General features: G+C 34.7%; 1 protein-coding gene across 3 annotated transcripts in view; it reads right to left on the bottom strand.

The window, feature by feature from the left end:
- The window catches only part of VPS50 (VPS50 subunit of EARP/GARPII complex), a 139,635-nt gene that overhangs the window by 37,156 nt on the left and 82,172 nt on the right, over positions 1–20,307 (bottom strand). For all 3 annotated transcript variants that reach the window (XM_025872898.2, XM_073898828.1, XM_073898829.1), the window contains 4 exons: positions 14,245–14,335; positions 6,377–6,553; positions 3,426–3,544; positions 1,374–1,480 (listed from right to left, as the gene is read on the bottom strand). In XM_025872898.2, coding sequence (XP_025728683.1) covers positions 1,374–1,480; positions 3,426–3,544; positions 6,377–6,553; positions 14,245–14,335 — 494 coding nt within the window. The remainder of the gene's footprint in view (positions 1–1,373; positions 1,481–3,425; positions 3,545–6,376; positions 6,554–14,244; positions 14,336–20,307) is intronic.

Genomic DNA, 20,307 nt, shown 5'->3' with positions numbered 1-20,307 from the left:
AGGACAGTGTAACTACCACCCACACCTGAAAAGTCATCACAGGGAAGAATAGGAGAAAAAAGGATAGACTTACTCTTTTGGCTTTTAAAGGTGTAACTGAGACCAACAGAATTACAGAGAAAAAGAAATTCTGGTTTATCATAAGGAGGAGATGTCTACCAATTAAATCAGTCTAATAGTAGAATGAGTAGTCTTACAAAATAATAACGTATCCACGGACTGTGAGACATGAAACAAAGGCTAGCTGGCCACCACAACTGAGGGGAATTAGATAAAGAAATCCTAGTTTTATAGGCATTTATAGCAGATGAGCTCTCAGAACCCTTCCAGTTTCCGTTCTATAAATTCCAGAGAGTAACTAGAAAAGCTAATTTCTCTGGCAATGATCAACCAAAAACCACTTTTTAGAATCTGTCATTTTTCTGTGTGGCATGAAAATATATACTTTTCCTCTTCCTGCCAACTCATTACTTCTTTTCCACCATTTTTCCTAAAGAAAGTGGGATTACTAAGAAACATATTTGTCTACTTTACCCTATTCATTAACAAAATTTAGAAATTATCTTTAAGATTACAGACCATTTTATCAGAGCCAGGAGTAATCAAACTAGAGAGCAGGACATTATCATCTCCATATAAACAGAATAAGGAGTTGTTTTTTTTTTTTTTTTTTTTTTAATAGAACACATTACAATTCCTGACTGGTATAGATGACTTAATTAATTTGAGAAGATATCTCTATAACTTATTCGTCAAATGTACAGACTTACTTGTGAGATATAAAGGTTAAGATGGCATATAAAATGCTGAAATACTGACATTAAAAATTCCACATCTTCAAACCTAAGTATTTTAAATGGCATTTCTTCATGTTATTTGCCTTCTACAAAATCATCAATAAAGGTCTTATCTGTAATAAGAACAACTCTTCCTATGGTGTGAACATTTAGCTTGTAGAACTCTTGTGTCTGAAAATACCAGAGAATCACTATTCACTCTGCCTATCTGACAGGAAGATTGTGAAGATCGATGAAACAATTAAGCACAAAATATTGTGTAAATGTAAAATGGGTACTATCATCATCCTACATATACCTCCAACTCACATAGAGAGTTTTTCATTACATTTCAATTAATTGAAATATTTTAGAAAAAGTAGAAGACACAAATACTAAGTAGTTAACTGAAAAAGAAAAACTAACATTAATGTTAGTATTATACTATTTGAACAATTATGATGGAAAGCACTGACATATGACAATATTAAAACCTTCCTTATGGTGGGCACTGCAGTGTACAATGAAAACCCCAATAAAGTAACAAAAGTAGACTAGTTTAACTAAAAATTTTTTTTTTAAAAGGTGGCTACTTACCAACAAGTCTTATTACATTCAATGTTGTATTTGTTAAGATGGGTGCATTCACTTTATTTAGACTATAATCTGACTTCTTCCTGCTTTTTAGAGTTTCTCTAGAAACGCTTAATATGGAAAAACAAAACAGAGTTGCAATTAGGGTTGTCAACTAGTAAATCAGTAAGTTATTCCAATTAGGATCTATCTTTCATTCACTAATTAGTTACTGAAACTGTTACCATGTGTCAGGTGGGGATATAGAAATGATCCTCCTGTCCTTATAGAGCTTACAGCCCAGAGGGGAAGAGAAATTCGTAAGTAAAGAAATAAAGTACCATACTGTATTTCTTGGATTCTAAGACATTCATTATCAACCATTAAAAGAAGCTATGTCACTTAAAAAAACAAACAAACAAACAAACATGTTCCAGGGAAATTATATATCAAATGTACCAAGTATACTGATTTCCAGGGAAATTATATACCAAATGTACCAAGTATCCTGATTTCAGACTTATAAATATGAAAAAAATACCCTCCTTAGAATCTAAATCTAATATCTAAAGTATAGGGGAAGATGACATTAGAGTCTGGGGTTGGGGACGACACCAGGTTCAAAGAAAAAATTGAAGTTATATGGTAAGTACACAAAAAAAAGGGACAATATGTAATAAGGTCAGAGGTAGGAGAAGTGAGTGTGCTCAGAGAAGCACAAAGAATTCACATGGAGAATGAGTGGGTTGAGGGAAAAGTGACACAAAAAGAGGTAAAGAAAGGCCAGACCACTAAAGGCAATCAAATCTAAAGAGTATGAACCTAACCCTGAATGCAAATTTTAACCAGGAAAATGACATGAACAAATTTGTATATAAGAAAAAAAAAAATCGAAATTTGTATCCAAGAGGGATTAGGAGGGGGCAAAAACTAGAGACAGAAAGCCAAGGTAAGAGGGCTGAGCCAATAATCAGGCACAGAGAGGATTTTTGCATGAACCTGGATGGTAGCAGTGAAATATAAGAAATTTTGATAAATTCAAGAGATACTTTGAAGTTGGAATTGATACTAATTGATTGAATGCAGTTCGTAGTTTATATTATTCATAGTTCTTAGCGGTAAGTTAGGACAGTTTAGGAGGGTAACTGTATAACATTACCAAAAATGCAACTATATACACATATACTGGCAGACACTATCCTACACGTTCATTTCAGTTAGAGCTCTTCTTTCAGCCAAAATATACCCAAAACATCCAATGAAGAAGTCCAACAAAAACAGTTCTATTCTGTTCATAATGGACCATAGATGGATTTAAACATCATACATACATGAAAACCAATGGAAACAATTTTTCCCAATTCATAGATCTACAATCACATGAGTTGCTCATTTTTGAAGAGAGAGATTATTATCAATCAGGGTTTCAAATTAATTAGGTACTCACTAGGTACTTTGGGGGCAAAATATACTTAAATCTATCATTAAAATTTACAGATATTTGTGGTCACTAAATATCTGATACTTAGTCATGAAATTAACTCATACATAAGAATCAGGCCCATTTAACAGGGAGAAGATGACAAAAAATTCTTATGTAATTATCATAGTTTTTGAAGAGGACAGTTTATCACAGAAACAAAAGAACAAAGGAACCTTAACAGAAGGCCCAAATAGTGAACGTAATTGACCTTGGAAAGATGAGTGGAGACTTTCTGTATTTACTAGATTGAGGTAGGAATTCCACCTGCAAGACAAATAACTACTTTCCTCCTTGAGGTTTTCTAACCTAAGTGAAGCAGGAATTGCCTCTAAAGGCAGTACTGATTTTATAAATCAGAAGTTTGTTTTTCTGCCAAAACCACTGCTCTCTAAATTAAGCGCTCTTTGATTATGCCCAATATCAAAAAACTACATTTTCAACCTTTCAGCAATCAATTTAAAACATGTTGACTTGTCACATGACATCAAAAGCTACAGAAATATTTAATTTTTTTCCCTAACCTTTAAAGGAAATCCTTTATTTAAATGTATAACATAAAATATGAAAATACCATACAACCTAAGAACAATTACCTTTTCACAGGTGCATCACCTGTTTGCTCATCCACATAATCTCGTTTCAGTTCCTCAGGAACATCACTGTCACTGTCATACTCCTGATAGGCACTTTTTTCTTGTTCATCAGATTCATACTGAAGAAAACACAGAATATTCAACAATGAGTATGAAAAGTCAACATTTCTTGGAGTCTTTCAACACAATAAGAGTATCCAATTTTTAAGAAGTAGTTTAGGGAAGTAAGTTCTTAATAACTCATCTCTAATTTTGCCATCAAGAATATTAACTTTCCATTTTCTTCTTCTTCACCCATCTTAACCAGCTCAAAAGAAAAAAAGGAAAATAAAATACATTTTATGCCTACAAAAGCTCCTAAATGTCTCACCAAAAAATCAAATCTCCATATAAAGAAAACAAACAAACACAAACATCGTTCTAGGCCTTTAGGAAGGAAAAGAGTGTACATTTGACCAAACAACAACAACAACAACAACAACACCTCTTCTCTTCCTCCACATGGTTTCATCATACTTACTTCCATTTTGCTAATTCACTATAAAGAGGCTGAGTATACAATTCTGGCACAGTGGAAATGTTAATTCAGCATAATAAACTCTACACACATGCTAATGTCCTAATTCATAATGAGATTTAATTCCAAGGGAGCCTTAGAAAATTACACTGAGCACTGAAGGACTACTGAGAGCAAGGACGAAAATGGCGGATTTCCTCTTGAGAGGAAGGGTGACTTCCTAACACTGTCATTGTCTTTATGGCAACATGGCCCCATGCCAGCATGGGAGGACAGTGGAGTCCATGCACAGGAAAGAAAGCAGCAGCAGCATTATCGCTTAATATTATAAATTAATATGATTAAATCATAGCTAACATTTCTTGAATGTTAAGTGCTAAGTGCTTTCATAAATTTTCTCAACGAATCTTCAGAACAATTCTGTAACAAAGTTTATCCCCATATGCCAGTTGAGGAGACGAGTATGAAGACAACATGAAAAGAATTTGGTCCCCTAATTCAAAAACCATTTTTTGAGAGCTTAAAGCAGAGTGATAGGTCATAGTAAGATGTGGACCCTGACTCTCTGGAAAGATTAGATCACACATTAATAACTGCAAATGAGCATTCCAGGCATTCTCATCCACCCGTACACACTGTGATCCTAATAATATTCAGAAAGGGGATCCACACAAACCAGGCTCTCCTGGCTATGACAAAAAGCTTCATAATTCCACAGTACAAGAGACCATCATTTTTGAGGATTCTGTATTTTTGCAAATTTCTGTACTTGCTAAATTTTATTTGTAACCCCAACATTACTACTTTGTGACACTTCCACAGTCAATCATGGATATGTACAGAGTATGCAGAAACTTTTGAGTTATCCAACATGCACGTTCCTAGCTGAGTGCAAACAAGGTGACATTCTACCTTCTTGCTTCAGCTTTCCTACTTAAACACATGTCCTTTTCATAGTCTAGTGCCACATTTAAAAAAATATGTGTGGTTTTTGCTGGTGATTTCCCTGTTTAGAAAGGCCCCTAAGTGTAGGACTAAAGTTTTGTCTAGTGTTCCTAAGTGCAAGACTGTAATACACCTTATGGCAAAAATACGTGTTAGATAAGCTTCATTTCAGGCAGGAATTCTAGTGCTGTTGGCTGTGAGTTCAATGTCCAATACTGTCTATTAACTTAGATGTCTTCAAGCAAAAATACACATAAAACAAGGTTATACACTGATCAGTCGATGAAAATGTTGTAATCAAAGGCTCACAGGAACCTAATCCTGTATTTCACTTAGGAACAATAGTTCTGTATTTGCTAATTCAGTGTTCAGAGGGACTTTATAGAACACACCTGCCACAAATAATGAGAATCAAATGCTATGTGAGATTTAAATTAGCAAATTACCAGTACAGAGGGATATATTATTTCAAAAATATTGAAAAGACTTTTAATTCCTTCTAGTTTAGTGTACTTTAGAGAGGCAAAATGTCACTCAGAATCACTAAATTATAATTGTAAATATGGCTTATTATGAAATAATTTCTACTTCATGATAAAATATAACAATACACTTTCATAGCAGTATTTTTTAAATTATATCTTCACCAAACAAAAAAGAAAATGCCAAAACTAAAATACATATACAAATTCAACAGATTTTCATCAAATCTGAACAGTTTTCACTTCAGCTTCATCAAATCTAAAATAAAAATCATACAGGGTCCCCTGGAAATGATGAAGATCAGAAGGACCCATCCAAATTAAATACTGTAAAAACACAGATAACTGTGAAGTAAATATTCACTCATTGTAAATACAGGAAAACTGAGGGTCACAGAGTTAAAATAAGTTGCCAAGGGTCACACAGTTAATAAATAATAAAGGTGATATTCATTCAACTGCCTTAAAATCCTTTCCATTAACTCACACAACCTAAGTTACATTATATTTTTTTGAGCTGCTCAAAGTGTTAAAACATTGTACTTCTAAATCCTAAAAACATCCCTGCTGGGTAACCAGGTAATACATTACTCTCTCTCAGATAAAGGGACATGGAACAAAATAATTTGGATGTCCAAGAGTGGAGTTGAGAACTAAGTGCAGATGATCTATTCCCTCATCCATCTATCCAACAAATCACAGAAATAGGCAGTGAATAAACTATACTCCTATGTGATTTAGTAATCTAGTAAGAACATACAGCAATCTAATAAGGGCACAAAGTAAACATAAGGGCAAAATGTATTTTTCAGAAGGACTTTTCAACAAAGCATGATGTAAAGCCATTACTGTACAAATGGTATCACAGGTATATAAGCATATAGGTAGGAAGGTGGGTGGTAAATGGATAAACAAATCTAGCTAATTACCTTGCTCACTGGGTGGAACACTTTTCAACAAGAAAATCTCACTTATGTTCCACAATAGGTTTTAAAAACACTACATACCCCATTAGAAGCCAGGACATCTTCTGTTTCTTCATCTTTGTGGTTGGCCTGGATTTCAAAAGGATTCCCATCACTACAGTACTGCTCAAACAAGGTCACTGTTTTTGAGGATGTTGAGGCTGGCTGCTTACTAGGTGAAACTGATGGGGAACGAGACTGTTCCATGAATTTAAATTCCTAGACATTAAAAAAAGGAGCCAGATACCTTTTAACAACAACAATAAAATTCAAGTACATAACATATTCCATCAAATAAATGTTGAGTTAGTGGAAAAAAAATAATCCTGATTCTGCAGGATATTCACTTTTAAATCTTGAAAGTTGTCTGAAAGCACAAACTTGAAAATATGTGCTCAAAGGTTTCCCTAAAGACAACTCAGTTGCTGTTATCACTTTAAAAAGTGTTATCTGCATCAAGCTACTTTTGGCTTAGTTTACAGAACTGCACAGAAAACTTTTGAAAATAACTTAAATTTGAATAATTCTAAAAATTTTAGCATAGTAGCAAAGACCTAGTAGAATATGATTTTAAGCAATAAAAAGGCCATAATAAAAATTAATCATTGTTAATAATTATATGTTTATACCATTTAAGGTACTGTATTTTATAAAAACACATCAGAATCTTTCTTTGTTATATTGATGTCCATAAACTTTCATTTCTTTTTCTTCATACACCTAGAAGTAGACAACACAAACACACATGCTAAGGTCAGACGATATGTCTTCTAGATTTAAGGTTTGCCATTAACCCATTAACTTCCTATATAATGTTGGGAATGTCACCTGGCTTCTCTGTGCCTCAATTTCTTCATCAATAAAATGAGAAAGTCAACCTCCAGTACAAGAACCACAATGCTAAAACTAAAGAGCTGTTCCCAGATGAGGAAACCAAAGTAGTCCAGAGGGATTCAGTGCCAAGTTCTAGACCACATGCTTATTAGTGGAAGATATGGAATAATCTCTAAAGTTCCTTTGAGGGGCACCTGGGTGGCTCAATCAGTTAAGAGTCTGCCTTCAGCTCAGTCATGATCTCAGGGTCCTGGGATTGAGCCCCACATCGGGCTCCCTGCTCAGTGGGGAGCCTGCTTTTCCCTTTCCCTCTGCCTGCAGCTCCCCCTGCTTGTTCTCTCTCTCTGTCAAATAAATAAATAAAATCTTAAAAAAAAAAAGTTCCTTTGAATTATAAAACTCTTGATTTTTCACAAAAATCTGGTATACATTTTTCTTTTACCTTTTAGTCTTTTTAATATTAATCACAAATTTAAAATCTTTCATATTCAAAGATAATCTTAGAAATTACATGTTTGTTAAGTTTCAAATGATGTGTTTATTTTCTTTCTAAATTGCAGTTACACATTAAATCAGATCCATCATAATGCTCAAAAATTATGCCATTATTTTTATAATTCTAAACAGGGGGTGACTGTAATTTAAAGAGATGATTTTCTTTTAAACCGAATCTACAGGAATACAGGTATCAAGAGAACACTATCTCAGTTGTGAATAGTTTTCAAAGTAACTACTTTTTAAAATTGTTGTTAGAACACTTACCATGAGATCTACCCTCTTTTTTTTTTTAAAGACTGTATCCATCCATTCGACAGAGAGAGACACAGAAGGAGAGGGAACACAAGCAGGGGACGTACTAGAGGGAGAAGCAGGCCTCCTGCCAAGCAGGGAGCCTGATGCAGGGCTCAATCCCAGGACCCTGGGATCATGACCTGAGCCAAAGGCAGATGCTTAACGAGTGAGCCATCCAGGCGCCCCTAGCCTCTTTAAAAAAAAAAAAAAAAAGATTTTATTTTTAAGTAATTTCCACATCCAATATGGGGCTAGAACCCACAACCCGGAGATCAAGAGTTGCCTACTCCACTGACTGAACCAGCCAGGCGCCCCAAGATCTACTCTCTTAAAAAAATGTTAAGTGTATTGTTAACTATAGGAAAAATCTTGTAAAATTCAAGGTAACTACTTTAAAGGACATAATGCTCACTTGGATGGAAATATTTCAAATGTATCTTGTAAAAAACTTTGATAATTACACCAAGTATATGTGGTCATACATACAGACACAATTTGATGGTTAAATAAGAACTCAAGTAAAATTATTTAAATAGGGATTCTAAAATCAATATTAGAATTCTAAATAATGTCAAGGAATCATCTAAGAATTCTAAAATAATGTTGGGGCATCTGCGTGGTGCAACTGGTTGAGCATGCGACTCTTGGTTTCAGCTCAGATCGTGATCTCAGGGTTGTGAGATTGAGCCCTGCGTCAGGTTCCAAGCTCAGTGTGGAGTCTGCTTGAGTTTCTCCTTCTCCCTCTGCCTCTCCACCCACCCCCCAGCCCCCATGCACCCTAGCTCTCTCTAAAATAAGTAAATCTATAAAAAAAAGAATTCTATATCAGAAAAATTAGATTTTAAACCAAAAACTATAATAAGAGATGAGGAAGGACACTATATCATACTTAAAGGGTCTACCCAACAAGAAGATCTAATAATTGTAAATATCTATGCCTCTAACATGGGAGCAGCCAATTATATAGGCCAATTAATAACAAAAACAAAGAAACACATTGACAACAATACAATAATAGTAGGGGACTTTAAAACCCCCATCACTGAAATGGACAGATCATCTAAGCACATTGACAACAATACAATAATAGTAGGGGACTTTAACATCCCCCTCACTGAAATGGACAGATCATCTAAGCAAAAGATCAACAAGGAAATAAAGACTTTAAATGACACACAGGACCAAACAGACTTCACAGATATATTCAGAATATTCCATCCCAAAGCAACAGAATACACATTCTTCTCTAGTGCCCATGGAACATTCTCAGGAAGAGATCACATCTTAGGTCACAAATCAGGTCTCAACCGGTACCAAAAGATTGGGATCATTCCCTGCATATTTTCGGACCATAATGCTTTGAAACCAGAACTCAATCACAAGAGGAAAGTCAGAAAGAACTCAAATACAGGGAGGCTAAAGAGCATCCTACTAAAGAATGAATGGGTCAACCAGGAAATTAAAGAAGAATTAAAAACATTTATGGAAACAAACGAAAATGAAAACACAACTGTTCAAAATCTTTGGGATGCAGCAAAGGCAGTGCTAAGAGGAAAGTATATAGCAATACAAGCCTTCCTCAAGAAACAAGAAAGGTCTCAAATACACAACCCAACCCTACACCTAAAGGAGCTGGAGAAAGAACAGCAAATAAAGCCTAAACCCAGCAAGAGAAGAGAAATAATAAAGATCAGAGCAGAAATCAATGAAATAGAAACCAAAAGAACAGTACAACAGATCAACGAAACTAGGAGCTGGTTCTTCAAAAGAATTAATAAGATTGATAAACCCCTGGCCAGACTTATCAAATAGAAAGAGATGGATTCCTGTCTCACATTGAGGTCTTTCATCCACTTTGAATTTATCTTTGTGAATGGTGTTAGAGAATGGTCAAGTTTCATTCTTCTGCATGTGGTTGTCCAATTTTCCCAGCACCATTTATTGAAGAGACTGTTTTTTTCCACTGCATGTTTTTTTACTGCTTTGTCAAGATTATTTGACCATAGAGCTGAGGGTCCATATCTGGGTTTTCTATTCTGTTCCATTGGTCTATATGTCTGTTTTTGTGCCAGTACCATGCTGTCTTGGTGATCACAGCTTTGTAATAGAGCTTGAAATCGGGCAACGTGATGCCCCCAGCTTTGTTTTTCTTTTTCAACATTTCCGTGGCGATTCGGGGTCTTTTCTGATTCCATACAAATTTTAGGATTGTTTGTTCCAGCACTCTGAAAAATGTCATTGGAATTTTGATGTATTGTATGGTGACTAACATAATAAAATTTAAAAAAGAAGAAGAAAGAGAAATGACCCAAATCAACAAAATCATGAATGAAAGAGGAGGGATCACAACCAACACCAAAGAAATACAAACAATTACAAGAACATATTATGAGCAACCATATGCCAGCAAATTAGATAATCTGGAAGAAATGGATGCAGTCCTAGAGATGTATAAACTACCAAAACAGAACCAGGAAGAAACAGAAAACCTGAACAGACCTATAACCGCTAAGGAAATTGAACCAGTAATCAAAAATCTCCCAACAAACAAAAGCCCAGGGCCAGATGGCTTCCCAGGGGAATTCTACCAAACATTTAAAGAAGAATTAATACTTATTCTTCTGAAACTGTTCCAAAAAATAGAAATGGAAGGAAAACTTCCAAACTTGTTTTATGAGGCCACCATTACCTTGATCCCAAAACAAGACAAAGACCCTATCAAAAAGGAGTACAGACCAATATCCTTGATGAACATGGATGCAAAAATTCTCACCAAAATACTAGCCAATAGGATCCAACAGTACATTAAAAGGATTATTCACCACCACCAAGTGGGATTTATTCCTGGCTGCAAGGTTGGTTCAACATCCGCAAACCAATCAATGTGATATAATACATTAATAAAAGAGAGAACAAGAACCATATGATCCTCTCAATCGATGCAGAAAAAGCATTTGACAAAGTACAGCATCCTTTCTTGATCAAAACTCTTCAGAGTATAGGGATAGAGGGCACATACCTCAACATCATAAAAGCCATCTATGAAAAACCTCCAGTGAATATCATTCTCAATGGGGAAAACTGAGCGCTTTCCCCCTAAGGTCAGGAACAGGGCAGTGATGTCCACTATCACTACTGTTATTCAACACAGTATTAGAAGTCCTAGCCACAGCAATCAGACAACAAAAAAAAAAATAAAGGCATCCAATCTGGCAAAGAAGAAGTCAAACTCACTCTCTGCAGATGATATGATACTTTCTGTGGAAAACCCAAAAGACTCCCCCCCAAAACTGCTAGAACTCATGCAGGAATTCAGTAAAGTGGCAGGATATAAAATCAATGCACAGAAACCAGTGGCATTCCTATACACCAACAACAAGACAGAAGAAAGAGAAATTAAGGAGTCGATCCCATTTACAATTGCACCCAAAACCATAAGATACCTAGGAATAAATCTAACCAAAGAGGCAAAGAATCTGTACTCAGAAAACTATAAAATACTCATGAAAGAAATTGAGGAAGACACAAAGAAATGGAAAAACGTTCCATGCTCATGGATTGGAAGAACAAAGATTGTGAAGATGTCATTGCTACCTAGAGCAATCTACACATTCAATGCAATCCCCATCAAAATACAATGCACTTTTTTCAAAGAAATGGAACAAATAATCCTCAAATTTGTATGGAACCAGAAGAGACCCTGAATAGCCAGAGGAATATTGAAAAAGAAAAGCAAAGCTGGCGGCATCACAATTCCGGACTTCCAGCTCTATTACAAAGCTGTCATCATCAAGACAGTATGGTACTGGCACAAAAACAGACACATAGATCAATGGAACAGAATCGAGAGCCCACAAATGGACCCTCAACTCTATGGTCAACTCATATTCGACAAAGCAGGAAAGAATGTCCAGTGGAAAAAAGACAGTCTCTTCAACAAATGGTGTTGGGAAAATTGGACAGCCACATGCAGAAGACTGAAACTGGACCATTTCCTTACACCACACACAAAAATAGACTCAAAATGGTTAAAAGACCTAAATGTGAGACAGGAGTCCATCAAAATCCTAAAGGAGAACACAGGCAGCAACCTCTTCGACCTCAGCCGCAGCAACTTCTTCCTAGAAACATCGCCAAAGGCAAGGGAAGCAAAGCAAAAATGAACTATTGGGACTTCATCAAGATAAAAAGCTTTTGCACAGCAAAAGAAACAGTCCACAAAACCAAAAGACAACCAACAGAATGGGAGAAGGTATTTGCAAATGACATATAAGATAAAGGGCTAGTATCCAAAATCTATAAAGAACTTATCAAACTCAACACCCAAAGAACAAATGATCCAGTCAAGAAATGGGCAGAAGATATTTTTCCAAAGACACCCAAATAGCCAACAGACACATGAAAAAGTGCTCAACATCGCTCAGCATCAGGGAAATCCAAACCAAAACCTCAATGAGACACCACCTCACACCAGTCAGAATGGCTAAAATTAACAAGTCAGGAAACGACAGATGTTGGCGGGGATGCGGAGAAATGGGAAGCCTCCTACACTGTTGGTGGGCATGCAAGCTGGTGCAGCCACTCTGGAAAACAGTATGGAGGTTCCTCAAAAAGTTGAAAATAGAGCTACCATACGATCCGGCAATTGCACTACTGGGTAGTTACCCCAAAGATACAAATGTAGGGATCTGAAGGGATATGTGCACCCCAATGTTTATAGCAGCAATGTCCACAATAGCCAAACTATGGGAAGAGCCAAGATGTCCATCGACAGATGAATGGAAAAAGAAGATGTGGTGTATATACACAATGGAATATTATGCAGCCATCAAAAGGAATGAGATCTTGCCATTTGCAACAACGTGGATGGAACTGGAGTATATGCTGAGTGAAATAAGTCAATCAGAGAAAGACATGTATCATATGATCTCACTGATATAAGGAATTCTTAATCTCAGGAAACAAACTGAGGTTTGCTGGAATGGTGGGGGTTGGGAGGGATGGGGTGGCTGGGTGATAGACATCGGGGAGAGTATGTGCTATGGTGAGTGCTGTGACTCATGTAAGATTGTTGAATCACAGACCTGTACCTCTGAAACAAATAATACGTTATATGTTAAAAAAAAAAAAAAAAAAAAAAAATATAGGAAAGAAAAAGAAAAGGGGGGGGAATCGGAGGGGGAGACAAACCATGAGAGACTATGGACTCTGAGGAACAAACTGAGGGTTCGGTAGGGGGGGTGGTTTAGCCTGGTGATGGGTATTAAAGAGGGCACATACTGAACGGAGCACTGGGTGTTATATGCAAACAATGAATCATGGAACACTACATCAAAAACTAATGATGTATGGTGATTAACATAACATAAAAAAAAGAATTCTAAAATGGTGTTAAAATCTTTGTTAATTTTGCTGTCTCTAAAGCATTTATTAATCGACATGTTTCACTGTATTTAATATTTCCACATTAGGAAAGGAATATGATAGAACTGGATAAGTAAGCTATTATACTATATAAGAATAAAGACTATCCCTATTAAAAACTTTTAATCATATATTCTTTACATTTATCTAGAATAAGAAAATTGCTTCTAGCAAGCCATTCCTTCCAAAGGCAAAATCTGAACATACCGGACCTTCTATACAGGGACCTATGTTTATACACTGTATTTTGACATTTGGTATTTGTAGGACACCATCTATCACACAAGGAATATTTATCTACAATGTGTTTCAACCAAGGGAAAACAAATCAGTTAATATTTTAACAGATTACATATTCTGTGAGGATTCAAGGAATTAGTTAACTAATAAAAATTAGTTAAGAGTATGTTTTGTAAATGCCTATTTTATTTTGGAGGCATTGTCTAACTACAGGTACATTTATGAGTTGCAACATAAATTAAGAGCCTATTAGTTCCTTTAAGAAATAACAAACAAACAAGAAATCACAAGCATTCTGCGAATATAAGCTTTTTCATTAAAGACCATCAAAATACAACTGATTAATTTTCTGCAAACTTTAAATAAAGCAGATCTCTTTCTGAAATCAAAAGAAAAAGACTGGCAAAAGAGTTCTCCTGAAGTATATAAAGTGAATTTGTAAAAAGAGACAGATTTTGACATCCATAAAAGGATCACTCTTATAAAAGAGGCTGGCTATTACTTTTAAGCAAGTAAGGAAAGATGCTATTAATGATTTTATAAATGATTTTTTAATATCTGGGTTTTTTTTAAGACAACTAAATAAAAGACAGATTCATTTGTTCCTAAGAGACACTTACATGAAGTTGCAAGATGCTGAAATTTGACTTCACAGGACAAAGCTCCCATGTCTCATTCTCTAGAAACATTCTCAGTTCATCAAGCCGTGTTCTTAAAAAAAGAAAACAAACACTCCAGAAAGTTAGAGGAAAAGTACACTGCACACAAGAATTAAGAAAATAAAATACAATTATAGAATTATCATCATAATCATAATCAACTTGGAGAATCTATTCAAAGCAACACAGCAAACACAAACGTACTTTTACTTGTTAATATTTTATCATCTTTAAGAGAAAAAACTCTCAAATATTTACTAAACTCACAATATCTCTACTATATTACAAAAATAATGAATGTACAGGAAATGATATTTTTATTAAGGGATGAAACTAAAAGCTACTCCCAACTCACATACTTAAAATATCCCTAGCTAATCATATATCAATGCCAAAAAACAGAGAAATAATTTACAAAGTTTATGAGATCATTAATACTAATAAATGCTTTATGCTAAACAGCAAAGATCTTAATCATACTAAGCCACAAGATCAGGATAATTATCACTCTCCAGATATATTTAGCTCAGGGCCTCTCCCTACACAGCGGTTACAAATTAAATTACCAAGTAGGGCACTTCCAGAGCCAGCACTGCACTAATCACTTACAACACATTGATCTCTTCTTTCCTTTTTAATGCTATTGTGGTTTACTGTCTATCCTGAATAATCAGTACATTATACAGGCAGTTCCAGAAAAGTAACTACTTCCTTCCAGTTGACCCAGGAAATAAAGGGCCAGTGCCTGCTCTACTTTTCCCCTTCTTGTAACAGCTTCATTGTTATTACTAACCTGCTAAAAACAAAATCTAGATTTTTTTTAATTCACATTTCTAAAGTAAAGAGGCAATAAATGGGTAAATCTGTAAAAACAAAAGCCGCTCCAAATATTAGAATTAACAGAAGGTGACTTTAAGATAACTATTATAATTAATAAAATAGAGAAAAAAAGATGTACAAAATGAATAGAAAGAAGTTCAAAGAATTGCAATAATAAAAACAAAAACAAAATCAGATATTCTGTAACTGAAAAATACAATTACCTTAAACTAAAAATTGGTTAAGCAAATGACAGGATTAATGAACTCAAAGACAGATCAATAGAAACTATCCAAACTGAAGCACGAATTGAAAACAAAAATGGAAGCAACAGAAAAGATCATAAAAGATACAGGAGACACAGTCAAAACATCTAGTATGCATGAGATTGAATGGAGAAGATAGAATGAACGTAAGCAGTTTTGAAGAGGTAATGGCTGAGAGTATTCCAAAAGTGATTATGCCCGAATCTCACATCATATACAAAAATTAACTAAAAAGGACCACAGACCTAATATAAGAAGTAAAATTGTAAAAGTTTACAACTCTTACAATTCAACAATAAAAAGACAAACAACACAAATGAAAAATGGGCAAAGGTTTTAAATAGACATTTTGCAAAGATATACAAATGGCCAATAAGCATATAAAAAGATGCTGAATATCATTAGTCATTAGGAAATGTAAGTCAAAACATAATGAGACATCACTTCATACCCACTAGGATAGCTATAATCAGAGACAGGCCATAACAGGTGTCAATAAGGATTTGGAGAAATTAAGAGTCCTTATATAATGCTGATGGAAATTTAAAATGATAGAACCACTTTGGGAAAACAGTTTGGTAGTTCCTCAAATTGTTAAACAGAGTTACCATTTAACACAGCAATTCCACTTTGTATTGGTTTCCTGTGGCTGCTGTAACAAACCACCAGAAACGGAGTGACTTAAAACAACAGAAATTTATTCTCTTATAGTTCTGGAGGCCAGAGTCTGAAACCAGTACCACTAGGTTGAAATCAAGCTGTTAGCAGGGCTACACTCTCTGCAGACCTCTGCACGTCATCTACCAATCTGTTCCTTGCCTCTTTCAGTTTATGGCAGTTACCACCATTCTGTGGCTTGTGGCCTTGGCACTCCAATCTCTGCCAATCTTCACATTACTTTCTCCTGTGTGTGTCTTTTCCTCTGTGTCTGTGTCAAATCCCCCTGTCTGTGTCAAAGCATGAGAAAACTCTATGTGCCATTATTGTCTTTTAAGATGGAAATGGTCGTGCTCAAGGACTGCAGAGAAGCTTCTAGAAGCCGAGAATGTTCCCAAGCTGACAGCCACCATGAAAATAGGGATCTCAGTCCTGAGATCACAAGAAACTGAATTCTGCCAACATCCTGAATGTGCTCAGATATGGATTCCTCCCCAAAGCCTTCAGATCAGAGCCCAGCCCTGCTGATCTTTTGATTTTGGCCCTATGAGATTCGTAAAAGCTGAGCACCTAGACAAGCCGATCCAGACTTCTAACCGCAGAACGGTGGCATAATAAATGGATGTTGTTTTAAGCTGTTAAGCTCATGTCAATTTATTACATAATAATATAAAACTATTACAGTGATAAAAGGTACCAACTCACAGACAAAAGCAGCTCAGTGAACCCTCTGCATAAAGAGTATATAGGAAACAAGATAGAAAGTAAATGATAAAAACATAAAAAGACTAAAAGGATAAGAAAAGAAATGCAGTTACAAAGTTAGTTCTTGCACTATTCTGGAAGTAGACTAACCTACGGTCAACTATAACAGAACAGGAGCGCATATTGAAAAGACAGTAACCACTACAAGAATCTATTTTTAAAAAGCTAACTGAGAAACAAAATAGTATTAAAATATATGCACGATCAATCCAAAAGAAAGGAAGACAAAATATAAATAGAAAAAGAATAACACTTTTAGAAATAAAACAGTAATATAATGGATTTAAATCCAACTATACCAATAAATACATTAAATGGAAATAAAACAAAAACCAGTTCAAACAAAATACAAAAATCATATGACTGGATTTAAACACAACAAGATAATCTATATGCTGTTTACAAGAGACACACTTTAAATATAAGCCCATAATTAGATTGAAAGTAAAAATTACACACAAGCATGATTTCTTAAAATTAAGATAGGGTGGAATTTTATCAAATTTTTTTTTCTTCATCTATAGGATTTTTCCTATATTCTGTTAATTAGTAAATTAAATTAATTTTAAATATTTAGCCAACGTATGGGATTTCTCCTATATTCTGTTAATTAGCAAATTAAATTTTAAATATTTAGCCAACTTTGTTCTCCTATAATACTACCTGTTTGCGATGTCATTATCCTTTTTAGGTATCACTGAATGTAATTTGCTAATATTTGTTAACAATTTTTACATCTGTGTTCTTATGAGATACTCCCCTATAATTTTTCTTTTTTGTAATGTCCTTGTTATGTTTTGGTATCAGTGTTATGCTGGCTTCACAAAATAATTTACGAAGCATTCCCTCTTTCTCCAGTCTCTGAAAGAGCTGGTGTTGATATTTCCTCCTTAAATATTGAGTAGAATTTACCAGGGAAGGCAGCAGGCCTAGAGATGGAAGTGTTTTTAAAAAATACAGATTCAATTTCTTTAAGAGACACAAGTCTATCAGATATTCCGTATTTTATTTTGTCAGCTTATTAAGTTTGGTTTTATAAGAAATTTGTTCATCTACATTGTCAATTTTATTAGCATAAAGTTGTTCCTATCATTTTATTATGTATCTACATCACTACACATTTACTGTATTCTTTTTTTAAATTGAAGTATAGTTGACACACTATTACATTTTTAATGTCTAGGATCTATAGATCAACTCCTGCTAATATTGGTAATTTGTGTTGTTCTTGTTGTTTTTGCTCAGTGTTACTAGTAGGTTTATAGAATTCTATTATACATTTGCTTTCTGTTTCATTGATTTCTGCTCTATAATCTTCCTCCCTCTGTTTCCTTTTGTTTAATTTGCTGTCATTTTTGTAACTTCTTGAAATGGAAGGTTAGGGCATTAATTTTCAAACTTTCTTCTTTTCCAAAAAATACACTTACAGCTAGAAATTCTCCCCTCTGCTTTGGATCCCATAATTTTGATGCCATGGTTTTATTACTATTCACTTAAAAAGATTTTCTAACTCCCAATATGATTTCTTCTTTGACCACTGGAAACAGGTTGTTTAACTTCCAAAAACTGGTGCATTTTCTTGTTGTCTCTCATTTATTTCTAGTTTAACTCACTGTGGTCAGAGAATGAAAGCTCTATGATTTCAATCCTTTGGCATTTTTATTTTATTATTATTTTTAAAGATTTTATTTATTTATTTTACAGAGAGGTAGAGAGAGAGCACAAGTAGGCAGAGCAGCAGACAGAGGGAGAGGGAGAAGCAGGCTCCCCGCTGAGCAGGGAGCCTAATGCGGGGCTCAATCCCAGGACCCTGGGATCATGACCTGAGCCGAAGGCAGATGCTTAACTGACTGAGCCACACAGGCACCCCAATCCTTTGACATTTTTAAAGAACCTGCCTTACGGCACAGTGGATCAATTTTGATAAACTTCTTGTGTGCTCTTGAAAAAAATATATACTCTGCAACTGTTGTGTGGGTCTCTCACACATGCAGACACACACACACACACACACACACACACACACACACACAAAAGGCAAATGTTATTGAATATGTTAGTTGAACACATATCTTCAGTGATTTTTTTCTGCTTCCATTATCACTCACTAAAAGTGGCATACAAAAAAATTCTATGATTATAGAATTATTTCTCCTTTTAGTCTAAATATTTTGCTTTATATGTTTTGGAGTTATGTCAGTTGAGGCATACAAATTTAGGATTGTTACATCTTCCTAAGGAACACTCTCTTATCATTATGAAAGTATTCTCTTTATTTTTAGCAATACTTCTTGACTTAAAGTATACTTTGTCTCTTAGGAATTTCTCTAATCTGACATGAAGTATCTATAAAAGCCTACCACAAATATCATACCTAATGACAAAGCACTGCACAATAAAGATACCCTTGTCACCACGTCTATTCAAAATTGTATCAGAGGTCCTAACTAGTACAAAGATTAGAAATGAATATATAAAACCATCATTATTCACAAATGGCATAAATGTATACACAGAAAATTCAAAAGAATCTCCCAACTATTAGGTCTAATAAAATGCTTTAGCCAGCAGATCACAGGAATTTCAGGTCAACATAAAAAAACAAACAGCTTAAATATGTATATGTATGTATGTGTATATAAGTATGTGTATGTGCAAGAAACAACTGGAAACTTTAAATAAAAAGCAAAAACAATTCAGAATGGCATAAAAAAATATTTATACAATGCTAAAAACAGGCAAGACTAATCAATAGTGATATAAGCCAAAATAGCAGTTATCTCTAAGGATGGTTTTGAATGAGAAAGGACACAAGAGATCCTTCCAGGGTAGTGGAAAAATTCTGTATCTTAACCTGGGTGGTTTATGTGGTATACAGATATGTAAAAATTGATGGAGTTGTACATTAAGATGTGTGTACTTTTATATTACACTTTAATATATTTTTTTCAAAAGAAAAAACCTGAATAATCCTCTCATTCCCCTAACTAAACTGTCTGCAATAAAGGCAGGCTTGTTTTAAAAATCTGGCCACAGAGGGCTGTAGGCAACATCAATACACTTGTGAAGGGTCACAAGGTCACGACTAGTAGACAGCAGAGGGGCCCTGATTTCCAAATCTTTCTTTTCATTGCACCACTGTTGAAAAAACATAGTCAAAGGCAAAAATCTACTTATTTTGTGACTATGAATGATAAATTCGTTAATATTATCCAAATTGATTCATTAAAGCCACGGAAAACTTCCTTTACATCTCTTTGCCCAAGAACATTTTTACACAAATTGGAAGATTTGCATTTTACTTTTTTCTTCTATTTGACTCTATTAATACACATAAAGAATAAGTTACGATGAAAAGCAGTGAGTTCATAAATTACAAACTGCAATCAGATGCGGAATAACAGAAATGAATGTTGACCTATTATGTGAAAAGCAATCGTAATTATTACTGTTTAAGCAGTTCAGGTGCCCCCTATGTCTTTAAGAAACAAGATATAAATAGGATACAAAGAAGCTT

This window comes from Callorhinus ursinus, unplaced genomic scaffold, assembly GCF_003265705.2.
Source record: "Callorhinus ursinus isolate GAN/ISIS: 27379988/994484 unplaced genomic scaffold, GSC_fseal_2.0 scaffold12, whole genome shotgun sequence".
Classification (NCBI taxonomy): Eukaryota; Metazoa; Chordata; class Mammalia; order Carnivora; family Otariidae; genus Callorhinus; species Callorhinus ursinus.
Note: the sequence above shows the minus strand (reverse complement) of the source record. Positions and strands in the feature narration are given on the sequence as shown.